Source organism: Rattus norvegicus, chromosome 13 (genome assembly GCF_036323735.1).
Source record: "Rattus norvegicus strain BN/NHsdMcwi chromosome 13, GRCr8, whole genome shotgun sequence".
Lineage (NCBI taxonomy): Eukaryota > Metazoa > Chordata > Mammalia > Rodentia > Muridae > Rattus > Rattus norvegicus.
In genome coordinates this window covers 71349671-71363182 of record NC_086031.1, presented here as the reverse complement: position 1 = coordinate 71363182, position 13512 = coordinate 71349671, and the positions used below count along the sequence as shown (strand labels likewise).

General features: G+C 46.6%; 1 protein-coding gene across 7 annotated transcripts in view; it reads left to right on the top strand.

The window, feature by feature from the left end:
* Fam20b (FAM20B, glycosaminoglycan xylosylkinase) overlaps window positions 1-11349 on the top strand; it is a 38359-nt gene extending 27010 nt beyond the window's left edge. For 5 of the 7 annotated variants that reach the window (XM_006250058.5, XM_017598811.3, XM_006250059.5 and 2 more), the window contains 3 exons: window positions 2328-2519; window positions 3749-3808; window positions 7503-11343. In XM_006250058.5, coding sequence (XP_006250120.1) covers window positions 2328-2519; window positions 3749-3808; window positions 7503-7734 — 484 coding nt within the window. In that variant the 3' untranslated portion in view covers window positions 7735-11343. Of the gene's footprint in view, window positions 1-2327; window positions 2520-3748; window positions 3809-3914; window positions 7337-7502 lie in introns of those variants that run through there. The other 2 variants (NM_001107187.1, XM_063272331.1) reach the window with 2 other exon arrangements.
* Window positions 11350-13512: the final 2163 nt, after the last annotated feature.

The window sequence follows — 13512 nt, the reverse complement described above, 5'->3', positions numbered from 1 at the left end:
TCCCAGTGACTAAACCTCTGTCACACCCTAAAGATGCAATAGCTACTGGAAGTTCCACAGGCCGAACCAGGGCTTTGGTACAGGGCCTTTAGCAGACATTTAGGGAATAAACCATAGGGGCCTGGGGAGCTGGCTCAGGGGTCGAGAGCATCTGCTGATCTTGCAAAGGCCTGAGTTGGATTTCCATATCTCACAACTACCTGTGATTTCAGCTTCAGGAATCCAATAGCCTCTTCAGGCATCCACCAGCAACTGTATACACACACACACACACACACACACACACACACACACACACAAAAGAATAAATATCTTTTGCTGGCCCCTTAGGCTCATGTCAGCCTAATACAGTCAGTGCCCACTGTATTAGAACCAATATTGCTGAGAGGAGAGTATCTGAAGTCTCTGAGACATACGGCAGATCTTAAGCTGTGAGCCCTACAAAAATTAAACAAAACCAAAAAAACAGAAAAACAAAACCAAGCTACATGCTTGCAAGATACAATGGCACTGGAGAAGCGCTCTCATTCCAGGATTGGACAAAAGCAAGAACAGACATTTAATGCTCCAGCTCAGGCCGTTGAGAGTCACTGGGTAAAGGTACCTGCCGCCCAAGCCTCAGCCCCAGCAGTCAGTCTCCAGAGCTTGTATAAGCAGGAGAGCAGACCAGCTCTACAGATTGTCCTCTGACACCCACATGAGTGCTATGCCACCCACAGCCCTGACATGCCATGTATGTGTACACACAATAATAATAATAATGTATAAAAATAATCCAGGGGACTGGGGGTAGCTCAGCGGGTAAGAGCACCGATTGCTCTCCCAGAGGTCCCGGATTCAATCCCAGCATCCATGTGGTGGCTCACAACTATCTGCAACTCCGGTTCCAAGGAATCCGACACCCTCACACAGACATACATGCAGGCAAAACACCAATGCCCACAAAATAAAAATAAATTCTTTTTAAGAAATCTTCTAGTTCCATGTCCAGAATTAAGGACTCGCATGGGTGTAGTGTGAGCTGCAAAGTCTCAATCAGCCTGTCCCAGTAGTGAAGCCCACAGAGCTTCTGTCTTGAGATAGTTTTGTTCGCCCATTGCTTTCCTCAGTGGGCAAGTGTTCCACATTCCTGGTGTCTCAAGGTTGTGGACTGTCCTTTGCAGCTTTAGCTGCACTCTCACAGCTCTATGCGCCACATTCCTGGCTATTGGCAGGAACCCCGTCTGTACCCTCTCAAGACCCCTGAATCTCAGGGGAAGTGGCTTCACAGTTCCATTGCGTTTGCCTGCTTCATTCGCACCAGGCGGATGATGCCAAGTCTGGCGCTATTCAGAGCTTATCCAGGCCCTGTTGGACCACAGTGGCCTCTTCAGTGTGTTATGGATGGACACAGAAGTTTAGTCTGGGATGGGCTGGATCTTGCAGGTTCCTGAGATGCCTCAAGGTGGCTTTCCTACCGCCTTAGTGTAAAGCACTTGGCTTTTCTAATGGCGCTAGTCTCTTCAGCAACTGTACTCCTCTTGCCTTGAACTTTATATGTGCGTCTTACCTGGTTCAACTACAAGTTTTTCAGATCTTTCTGCTCTGCATTCCGCTTCCACTTCTCACAGTAAATATGGCCAAAAGCAGTCAGTAATCCCCATAGTGCTGCCTTAAATTACTTCTACCATAGAAGCTAGTCCACAAAGTCTCAGGATATGTACAGAACATAGATTTTCTTCAGAGTGTAACATGTTTAGCTTCTTGTCTGTTTCCTAATGTAGTCCCTGTTCCCAACTCAAACCTCTCAGCATAGCTTTTGCTCTGTATTCCTGCCAGCCTCTGATCCCCACCAGATCCTCCCAGTAGTCTGTGCTCCATCGCACTCTACTGTCCTTAGCTTGCTTTTCTAGACTTCCCTAATTTTGCAAACCAACCCCAAAGGCCCTTGAACCTCACTGTCAGGGGTGGTCACTGCAGTGTTTGATACCAGCTTTCTGCACAGTTTTCTGTCTCTAACAAATACCTAATGTTTTAAATGAAGGATTCTTTGGCTCACAGTTTCTGAAGTTTCAGCTCAGCTTAGTCTGCTCTGTTGCTTTGAGAGTTATGGTCAGACAGTATCAAGACAACACATGTACGCTGTGGAGGAAAGTTACTCTCCTCAAGGTAGCTAGGAAGCAAACCATGAAAGAGGAAAGGCCAAGGCAACCATATTCTACCGTTGCTCCCCACAGCTCATAGTCTGGCAAGCAAACTGTTGACACACGGCCTTGCTCTCAGGAGCGAAGCTGTACAGTCAGGTGTGGTTGGCATTCAGTAACCCTTACGATGCCCCTTGCCTCCAGGTGGGAATATGACGAGAGTTACTGCGACGCTGTGAAGAAAACATCCCCCTATGACTCAGGCCCACGCCTCCTCGACATCATTGACACGGCTGTCTTTGATTACTTGATTGGCAACGCTGACCGCCATCACTATGAAAGCTTTCAAGATGACGAAGGCGCTAGCATGCTTATTCTTCTGGATAATGCCAAAAGGTACAGAGCAGCAGGACTGGCTTCTGTCAGCGTCTGTGTGAAAGAGGGCATTCTCTAGGACACTGTGCTAGTCAGTTGTCAGGCACAAATACTGACATAAATCAGCCCGTAGCAATGAAGTGCTTATTTCAGCTCATGGTTTCAGAAGCTTGTTGGCTTTATTGCTCTTGGGCCTGTGGTGAGACAGAATCATCATGGCCAGGAACACATCAAGAGCAAAGCTGCTAATCTTCTGGCATCTGGGAAATGGAGAGGCCAGGTCCCAAAATTCCCATCAAGAATGCACGCCAGAAGTTTTTTTTTTTTTTTTGGTTCTTTTTTTTCGGAGCTGGGGACCGAACCCAGGGCCTTGCGCTTCCTAGGTAAGCGCTCTACCACTGAGCTAAATCCCCAGCCCCGCACGCCAGAAGTTTTCAGACTTCTTTCTGCTGGCCCCCACCTCCCGAAGGCTTCTTCACCTCTCAGTAGTGCTCCAGGCTGGCCTCTAGTGCCTTAGCGGATGAGCCTGGGGCTGGGGTGGGAGACGTGGGATCAAACTATCCTGGAACTGACCTCCAGAGCCTCAGCTCTGCGAGCCTGGTGTTGGAGATTAAGTAGCAACAAGGTTTGTGAGCAGCACAGATAGTCAGGACAGCAGCTGCTTTCTCTGCACTGTCCTCGGGACAGAGTGACTCTTCAGTCATTGAGGGGAGTTCCAGAAGGTAAGCGGTTTCCCAGAGCGGCCATTCCTTCCCTAACAGAATACCATTTTTATGTCGTCCCGGCCTCTGAAAGCCCGGGGCAGTTTTCTGTTTGAAGCTGCCAGCAGGCTTGCTTGCTGGAATAAGGTTTTAGTGACTCTGGAAGTATTAGCCACCTGCCTCTCGGGACTCTAGCAGAGAGAGCCTGGATGTCTTTCCAGACCTTTAGAATGCTCTACAGGCTCAGGATTTGTGCCGTCCCTTTGGACTGAGGACTCACGTGTGGCCCTACAGTTATGGTCCAGCATCTTGGCAGGAAAAGGGTCCTTGTAGCCTGAGTTTATTGCTGTTTGATGCGTTAATTCAGGCTGTTAATTCTGCTGTGTCTAATTAGTCATGCCTAGCTTATTTTTAATTTAAATGATTTGAGCTGTTGGAGCATGAAATTATCTAGGCTCACAGTTGGTGTTTTATAGATTGTGCTCTTGCTTTGATGCTGAGAAGGGAGCAAGTACTTGCACCTAATTCCTGTCTTAATTTAATTTTCAGCTTTGGGAACCCCTCGCTGGATGAGAGAAGCATCCTTGCCCCTCTCTATCAGTGTTGCATGTAAGTTATGCACAGTGTGTGTCTGCCTGCACTCCTCCTTCAGTTCAGTCCCCGAGCATCAGTTCTCCTGACCTTAAAACATCCCCGTTGCATTTCCTACTTCTAGCCCAGAACCCTTGTGAACCCTGACAGGGGTGAGGGAAGCCCAGACGCAGGTCGCCCAAAACTCAGAATTCATTTGAATCCTGCATCAATCAGTAAGTGTGTAGTATCTAGAGTAATGTGTGTTTGTTTAACTTATTATCTCTCCCACCCACTAAAAACAGTCTAGCTGGGCTCTAACAAAGCTAGCACCTAGGAGACAAAAGCAATAGATCTCTGTGAGTTTGAGGCCACCCTGGTCTACACAGTGAGTTCTGGGACAGCCAGGACTACATAGTGAGACAATCTCAAAAATAAAAAATAAAAAAAATAGTGATTTTTTAAAAAAATCTGTTTAATCTGGTCTACCTTAGGGTTTCAATTTGAATGTTTTAGCTTGAAATTATCTAAACCAAAAATACCTTTCTCTTAGTATTTAATAACTGATTTAAATATATTAGAGAATAAAGGAATTGAGAAAAGTCAAGAAAATGAACCAAAACCTGGCCCTAGGAGCTCCTGCTTCAGGCCCCTACTCCTGGACTGATTTTGAAGTTTACGCATCAACAGTCAGTGAAATTCATGTCATTTGGCTCCAGAAAACAGGTCTGGGAACATTCTAGGGCTGCCTAGCCCGGAAACAGGACACTGTGGCTATGCCTCCTTTCCCTCCTCCCTGCCCTCCACCCCCGTTTGTCTGTCTGTTTTTCCAGTGCGGGGCCTGACTTCAAGGCCTTGTGCCTCCTAGGCAGGTGCTTTATTGCTGATCCACACTGTAGCCCCTCCCCTCTGCGCGCACGCACGCACACACGCATACACGCACACACACCCATACACACACACACACGCACACACACGCATACACACGCACACGCACACACACACACACACACGCATACATACGCGCGCGCATACACACGCACACACACAGACACACACGCACGTACACGCACACACATGCGCACACACACACACTCTTCTGCTGTATGTGTGCAGGTGTGCATGTGCAGGCTGGAGGACATCTTGGGAGTCATCCTCAGGAACTGCCCACTTCTCTTCCCCTTTTAAGACAAGGCCTTAGTGCCCCGGAACTCACAGGTGGGTTAGCTGGCAAGCCATTAAGTCCCAGGAGTTCCTCTGTCTCTGTCTGCACAGCTCTGGGATTACAAGTATGGACCACTATACCCAAATTCTTCTCACCTGAGTTGTGTGGATCAAACTCAAGTCGTGCTTGCAGGGCAAACCCTTTACTGACTATCTGTTCAGCCCATCCATATCCATCCCTCTGTTTTTCTTCCTCCCTTTCCTCCCTTTCCTTCTCTTCCTTCCCCTCCTTCCCTAGCTCTTCTCCTGACCCCTTCCTTCCTTCTCTCCCCCACTCCCCTACGTGTGTGTCTGTCTGTCTCTCTCTGTCTCGTCTTTCTTTCTCTCACAGACTCTCATATACAGCCTAGGCTGACCTCAGCTCCCCAGTATTCTTGCCTCAGTCTCCCAAGTACTGGGCTTACATGGCTGTGCTGTGGTACTCAGCTTTCTCAGTAGGAAGCAGGAGTCTTTAGAAGGTAGTATTTACTTACCTGCTTAGCCCTAATTCTCCTTCCTGATACTGGAAAACTGAGGGCAGGTGGGCTAAGTCAGTCAGCACCTGGTGTCGCCATCAGCAGAGGAAAGTATGAGTCTGGGAAGCCGCTGGGCCACCTGCAGGGCATTTGAGGGCCTGTAGAGTGAGCTGGAGTGGTTAGATGTCATACTGGTCCCTGTGTCCAGAGAGTAACAGAGTGCTGTGACCTCAGCACTTAGGAGGTGATAGGAAGTGGAGGAGTTCGGCGTGGTCCTGGGCTACCTGAGACCCTGTGTGGAAAGGCACCTCAGAGACATTATCAGCACATGAGGCTGTGGCTACATGGGCTGCATCTTCCAAGAGTGTGGCTGGGGACAGAGCTTCTTTGGTGATCTCCCTCCTGCACCACTGCAGCCAGAGGTATGACAGAGCGCCTTCCTGCTCCACTGTCCCTCTCCTGAGAAGGCTTAGGAGGAGTCATTCTTGAAGGAATTCTGTCCATTTTGGAGAAGCATAGACTGGAGAGTGAAACTGCTGTCGAATCCATCAACTGACAGCTGTTACACTGGAAAACCTCTGGCGTTTATAGTACAGTTCAGCTCTGCACAGGCACTGATCCTTACTTTAGTAGCCGTAAAACAGTCGACTTCTCACAAAGTCAGGCACTTCTGCCTGCCCAGTGACCTCTAGTACATCCGTGTTCTACTCGGTCACCCTACTATACCCACTGAGACGATAATCTCTCTGCTTCGTCCTTTAGTCTATTTCATTCCGCTATAACAGAAAGTCACACACAGAGATATTTCCCTTACATTTATTTACTTTATTATTAGTAGTATTTGTATGTTGTGGAGGTGTGGGCTTGTGTGCCACAGAACATGAGTGGAGTCAGAGGACAGCTTAGTCACTTGACTCTTTTCTCTTCACCTTTATATGGGCTCCAGGATCAAACTCCAGTCACCAGGCTTAGTAGGGGACAACTGCCTTTACCTGCTAAGCCATCTTACCACCATACAGAACAGAAATTCATTGCTTCAGAGCTCTAGAAGCTGAGAAGCTCCAGCTTCCAGCATACCGGCATACTGAAAGAGCTTCCTTACTATGTTACCACATGGCAGGAGCCCTCATCAATGGTCACACCTTTAGAGCTTCAGCTCGTAATACTCTTACAATGGCAACTGAATTCCCAGTGAGTTTCATCAGGATTGAATACCTAACCTTAGGAAGATAGATAATCTCTCTAAAGATGTGTGTGTGGGGGGGTAGTTTTGGGACAAGGTTTCTCTATGTAATCCTGTCTGACCTGGAACTTACTGGAACTTACTCAGTAGTCAAAGATCTGACTGCCTCTGCCTCCCAAGTACTAGGATTAAAGTTGAGTGCTATCATTGCTCAGCAAAAAAACCCAGATATTCTTTTTTTTTTTTTTGGAGCTGGGGACCGAATCCAGGGCTTTGCGCTTGCTAGGCAAGTGCTCTACCACTGAGCTAAAAACCCAGATATTCTTAAAGTAACTGTTTCTCTTTTATTAATGGTAGCATTTGTAAAATTCAGAAACATTTGAATCATGATGTTATCGTCACCCCTGAGCACCTGAGGATAACCGTAGCACAGCGCACCTCACTCTCACCCGCTGTCTCAGCGCTCTGGTGTCCCCAAGACACAGAGTAAAAGATTTTCTCTGACTTCTCAACACTAACATAGTATCATAGGCATTTCCCTGTGCCACTCAATTTCAAACCTTTTTAATGGCTGTGGACTATTTCCTGCTCCATAATCCGAAGTATCCCTCAGTTAGACATTTAGATTGTTTGGGTTTCCCTCTTAGTGTTATGAATATGTATGTCTTCATGTATATCTCCAATCACTCCCCACCCCCACCCAAATCTACACCATGGCTGTATGTCTTACTCCTGATACAGAGAGAGAGGCAAGTCTAAAATAGAGATGATTCACGGAAACAGACACACAAAACCCTTTCTACCATGTAAGCTTCAAGCTGAATTGAAGATTAAGGTGTTATGTAATTTCTTTTAAAACTTTTTCTTCCAGCATTCGGGTTTCAACTTGGAATAGACTGAATTATCTAAAGAATGGAGTACTAAAGTCTGCCTTAAAATCTGCCATGGCCCATGACCCCATCGCCCCTGTGCTCTCCGATCCACACTTGGACACTGTGGACCAGCGGCTTCTGAATGTCCTGGCCACCATCAAGCAGTGTACCGACCAGTTTGGGATGGATACTGTGCTGGTGGAAGACAGGATGCCTCTCTCCCACTTGTAACTCTCAAACAAGTGGAACTGATTTTTACAAAGATAGAGAAACAGCACAATCAATTCCAAATGGCATGTGATGGCCTGCAAGTGGCCACAGCAGGTGCTGGTGATAGAAGACGTGGCCCTGGGAGTGCTCGGTGTTTTCTGCAGTGCAAGCTAAAGGCCACAGATCAGCAGGGCGTCTGTGCGGGGTCAGCTCTCAAACTCAGACAGCCACTCTGCCCAGTCTTCGTTACCACCCACACCAGAGGACTGGCAGGTTGATATCGGCTAAGGAATGGGTTCCAGAGTATGTGTCTGGGGCTAGCCTTGCTCTCCTTTCTCACAGCCATGGATTCTCTGAAAACACTTTGTAGTCCCTGTGTCTTTAAAAAACAAAAAACCAGAACTAGTCAGATTGAAAAACAGACTGTTCCTCCAGAGTGGCATCAGACAGAATAGCAGTCTGCTCCGGGAAACCCGTTTTTAGGGTAGATTGGAGGATGGGGAAGGGCAGGAAGATCTTGGAACTCTAGGCTATTGAGTAGCATGGATTTGACATCTCAGGGAAGAGAAGAGGGAGGGGCTCACTCTATAGAACCAGGAAGATAATTGACTTAGTGAAAACAGCTTCCTCTAGGGCTTAGGTTCTTAGATATGTCCAAAGCAAACAGTCGTCCCCGGCTATGTTCACACTAACCACAGTCATCTCTAGAGGAAATATTATTACAACCCAAGCATGATCCTCCATGGACACTAATTTACCCCATGCCCACCTTTTGCCCAAAGTTGCAAAACAAATTGAAACTGTGCTCTCTGCCCTCCCCCCACACACACCTTTCCCCCCCTTTCAATGGCATTGTTTATTTTGAGGTAGGCTATAGCCTCTTATTGTAGCCTGTGCTGATCCGGAACTTAACTGTATAACCCAGCTCACTTTGAACTGGCAGCAGTGCCGTGGCCTCAGCCTTCCCCATGCTAGGATGATAGGTGTGAACTACATGCCCAGCTCTCTCATGTCTGAAGTGCGCTCACACCCTGTGAGGTGAATGGCTTGTAAGGCATTTGATCAATGGTGCTGTTCCTAGGAGGTTAGTGGCCTTGTCTGTGCCTTTCTTATGAGAAAGTGTCCTGGTGGCTGGACTAAGCTTGTGATGTGTGCCCTGCAGGTAACAGAGTGAAAGATTTTAAGCCTCTGAGCCTTGAAACTGAGGAGATCACAAAGAGCCTTAATATTTTGGTTCATACCAAATCCAAATTTACTTTCATTCGGAGTTCCGAGCCCATGGTGTAGTAGAATTCTTCATCTCTGAGTCAGGGTCAGCGTTAGTTCTGTGCTCTGTCATTTGATAGGTAAGCAGCTGCCACATGGCTAGGGAATGTGTCTGGGACAGTAGCTGCACTCAGACTGTGTTCCCTTGACATCTTGTCCAGTTCTGCACTTATGTCACGAGAAGCCTTTCCACACTGGCTTGACATTTAATGCCAGCCACAGAGCCTGGCTTGAGGCAACTCCCTTTTGAGTTTATCCCCCTACCCCTTCCCGTTTCTCACATTAAAACCTAGTGGCAAGTAACCACTTTTCTCTTTTTTTCTTTTTTTCTTTTTCTCTTTTTTCTTTTTTTTTCTTTTTCTCTTTTTTTTCTTTTTTTTCAGAGCTGGGGACCGAACCCAGGGCCTTGTGCTTGCTAGGCAAGCACTCTACCACTGAGCTAAATCCCCAAGTAACCACTTTTAAATGGCATGAAATTAGGAAAATTTGTACATTTAATGTACACTTTGAGGTAGGTTAAGAAATACTGCATATTTCTTTTTCTAAATTGTGGATATTGAACTTAAGAAAACAAACATTAGCACAAAACACTAACATAGTGTTAACAAAGGAGATATTGAGCCGGGCAGTGGTGGCACACCCCTTTAGTCCTAGCATTCAGGAGGCAGAGACAGGCAGATCTCTGAGTTCAAGGCCAGCCTGGTCTACAGAGTTCTAGGACCAAACCCAAAAAACAAAAGGAGGTATTAAGTTTCCAGGCTGCTTGCTGTGTACATCAAGAAAATTCACAGTTGAATTTTGAGATTAGCTGGTTATTAGCAATTTCTGCCTGGAGCCAGCAGGGTGGGTGGACAACAGTGCGCCCTCCCCCCATTGCTGATGAAGCTGCAGCTCAGCGTTCCCTCGGGCACCTCAGTGAAGAGGTGCGCCCAGACAAGCAGCCTCACTCACTCATGTTCCTTCAGAGCAGTTAGAGAAAAGTCCTCTCACACTTCATTTTCCCACTCATGGCCCTAGAAGGTGCTCAGCTCCACAGTGGACAGAGTTAGTCAGGGCGGCTCGGCAGTTAGAGTATAAAGTTGTGTTCTAACTGGGATTGGACTAAGTTAGGAAAGGTACATTTGAGTGAATTTTGGCGTGGCAGGAGGAGGTCGGCTGTATGCTTCCAGCCCCAAATTTATAGACAGAAACAAAGTTCTGTCGGGGAAAAAGAGATATATATTTTTTAAAGTATTGTAACTCCAGCCTCTTTTTGGGTCGTTTACTGGATTAGGACTGTTACAATCAAGGCCCTGGGGGATTTCGGTCAGCTCTAAATTAGTTTAGCCAACTGAACCTCTGCATAGATGGATGCACTCAATACAAAGCCAAGAAATCCGAATCCATTGCTATTTCCTCCCACTTCTTAAATATATATGTATTCTGAGGTGGAAATGGGGGAGATTTGAATATAGAATTTTTATTCTCAAACTCTACTTAATCTAAGGCTGCATTGTACTTTGGGAGAGCTCTAAGCACCTTTAAAACAGTCGTCTCTAATTTGCTGTAGATGTTTGGTATTTTTTAAGGTTTGTCTCCCTGTTTGCACTCAGGGTTAAAGTGTCAGACTAAACTTTTAGAAGAAAATAGAGAAATTCAGGACCTCATTACAGATTATTCAGCAAAGTGGACCCTGATGCTTTCTCGATTTCCCCAGTGCTGGAGACAGCATCTCCATCCAAAGAAACACATTTTCTTTAAAACTCTCACACTGTCTTCTCCCCCCTGCTTCCTGTTCCTTCAGCCTCCCTCCCCTTCCCTCCCTGATACCTCTGATTATCTTGTGATCACCTGCTGTCGTCACACTCTCCTGAGCCCTGAGAGCAGGGTTTTGGGATAGGAGGTGGAGGTTTGGGTTAATATGGCCGTGTATGCATTCTACCAAGGAAAATGTTCTTACGTTGACACAAGGAAGTACTGACTCACTGGCACTGAGAAAGGACTCGGCTACTTAGGGTTGGCATGCACACCCAGCCTTTCCTGGGCAGCCTGCTAAGCCAGGTGACTGTGTGCTCTGTGGGGGGCTGGCTCTTCTCCCCTTATTTCTCTAGTCTGGGTGGTGAGTGGGGGCTGTCACTCTACTGTCACGGTTTTTAGGACCTAAGGTGATCCTCATAAACTCTTGGGGGAAGCTGGGAGTAACTTACTGGGAAGCTAATTTATTTGTCTGAAGGGTGGTGGAGGGATCACTGCCCTTTGATCTGCCTATGGTTTCCTCTTGGAGCTGTTGTGCAGATAGGGGTTGTACTTGGTAAGACACCAAACAGATTTCTAATGTGTTCTATGGGTTTCAGTTCTGAAAAAAAAATAAAAGATTTTAATATATTATTGTATCATGTTTTCTGGCTAATCCCTCCCTCCACCACACCCCTGTGCTGTCCATGCCATTTCTATTCCTACCGCTGTGTCAAGGGAGAGAAGGTTACATCCTTCATCTCTGCTTAACCTTCCACAGGGACTGCTTCCTGTGGCTGAGAGCCTTAGACTTCCTCACAAGCTTTTGAAAGGCCCGCATAGCTTGTTGCTGTTGCAGACAAGGCTCCACAGGACCAGTCTTCAGTGATGGTTAGTACTTACCTTCTTTCCTGCAGCTTCTTGGAGATGAAGCATTACAAATCCTAAATAGGGCCCGGCAGCACACGCCACCACAGACACGGAGAAAGGCCAGTTTCCCTCAGTAGAATTCTTAGGATATCCAGAATTTCCATTTTTAAATGAAAATCTATATTAAATCTAGTGTTAAACCCCTCCCCCCCCCCCCAGCCAGACAAGCATTGTTTAGATTTCCCCTTGCTGTGCTGAGTAAATGTGCCTGCCTTGTATGTGAACATGACACCCGGAGCCAAATTCTGGCTTCCCTTCCTCCCTGATGCACCACGGACCGATTGTATCAGGTTTCTATTGTGATACACGTCATAACCAAGGGGATTTATAAAAGGAAGTTGACTTGGGTTTACCGTTCAGATGGATCCCTGATGGTAGAGTAGAGGCAGCAGATACAGAGGCTGAGTGGAAGCCGTGTCTTCAGATTTCCAACCACAAGCACAAACAAGCACAAAGCTGAGCAAACGACATGGTATGAGTCGTGTGGGTTTTTTTTTTTTTTTTTTTTTCTTTTCTATTTTTCGAAGCTGGGGACTGAACCCAGGGCCTTGCGCTTGCTAGGCAAGCGCTCTACCACTGAGCTAAATCCCCAACCCCATGGCGTGAGTTTTTAAACGTTTTTGTTTTGTGTTTTGAGACAGGTTGAGCCCTGGCTGCCTTGGAACTCGCTCTGTAGACCAGGCTGACCTCAACCTTAGAGATCCACACTTGAGGTTCTGCGTTTATGACAAGCTCTTAGGTAATGCCAGTGCCTTGGCTCTTCCGGCTGCTTGAGCTCTCAGAGCTTCCTGTAGTTCCAACAGTGACCTCTAGATGTCTCCATCATCCACGAGCTCTTGGTGTTTACATCCAGTAGCCCCAGATGAATGGGATTTGACAAATTTACTGAAATACTTGGAGACCGATCTAAACACTGGTGTATGGATTTGTTGTTTCAATGTAGGGCCGACTTCTTGGTGAAACACTTGTCTCAAGATTCTTGTTATTGTTGTTGTTTTGAAAAGGAATGCCTTGAAATCAAGTTAGTCTTTAGGATTTCCCAGTTAATTTATCTGCAGTGGAATGATAATGCAAACCATCTCGGAGATGGCTAGCACTGTCCAAAGGTTGCACAGCTGAGATGATCACCCCACTGTCTTAAAACTCGGGTTGTTTTGAGAAACTTTTTAGTTTTTTTCATTTTAGTTGAAGTTAGCACAGGAGCCTTCATTTACACCATAACTCACCAGTAAACACTGGTGACTGAAGCCACGCAGGCGTCCCCAGTATGCTGCTGCTTTACGTACTCCATGTAAATGCACACACTTGCTACCCGAGGAAGTAAAAGGAACCATGACTGAGCAGGAAACATTCAACTCCTCTTCACAGGCTCCCTAGGACGTGAAGTGTGGGTGACGAAGTCAGAACCCCAAGTTCTATAAATAGAAAATGGTAGGGCTCCTTGCGATAACCAGTATGGCTTGGAAGTGGCAGCACATGACTTTAATCCCCGCGCTCTGGTCGCAGAGCCAGGCCTGGTCTACAAAGTGAGTTCTAGGACAGCCAGGGCTACACAGAGAAACCCTGTCTCAAAAACCAAACAGGCAAACAAAAAAGCCAATCAACAAAAGCCCACAATCAGTACGTTAGACGGTCATTCATGCTTAGATAGTTATTGTTTATAAATAAACACAAAGACGTCCGTTTCCTGACACCACGGCAAAACATCAGAAAGTTATCAAAGGAACAGTTCATTTGATTCATAACCTTTTTTTTTTTTTTTTTTTTTTTGGTTCTTTTTTTCGAGGCTGGGGACCGAACCCAGGGCCTTGCGCTTCCTAGGCAAGCACTCTACCACTGAGCTAAATCCCCAACCCCTTGATTCATAACCTTGATGGTCTGGTTCTCTAC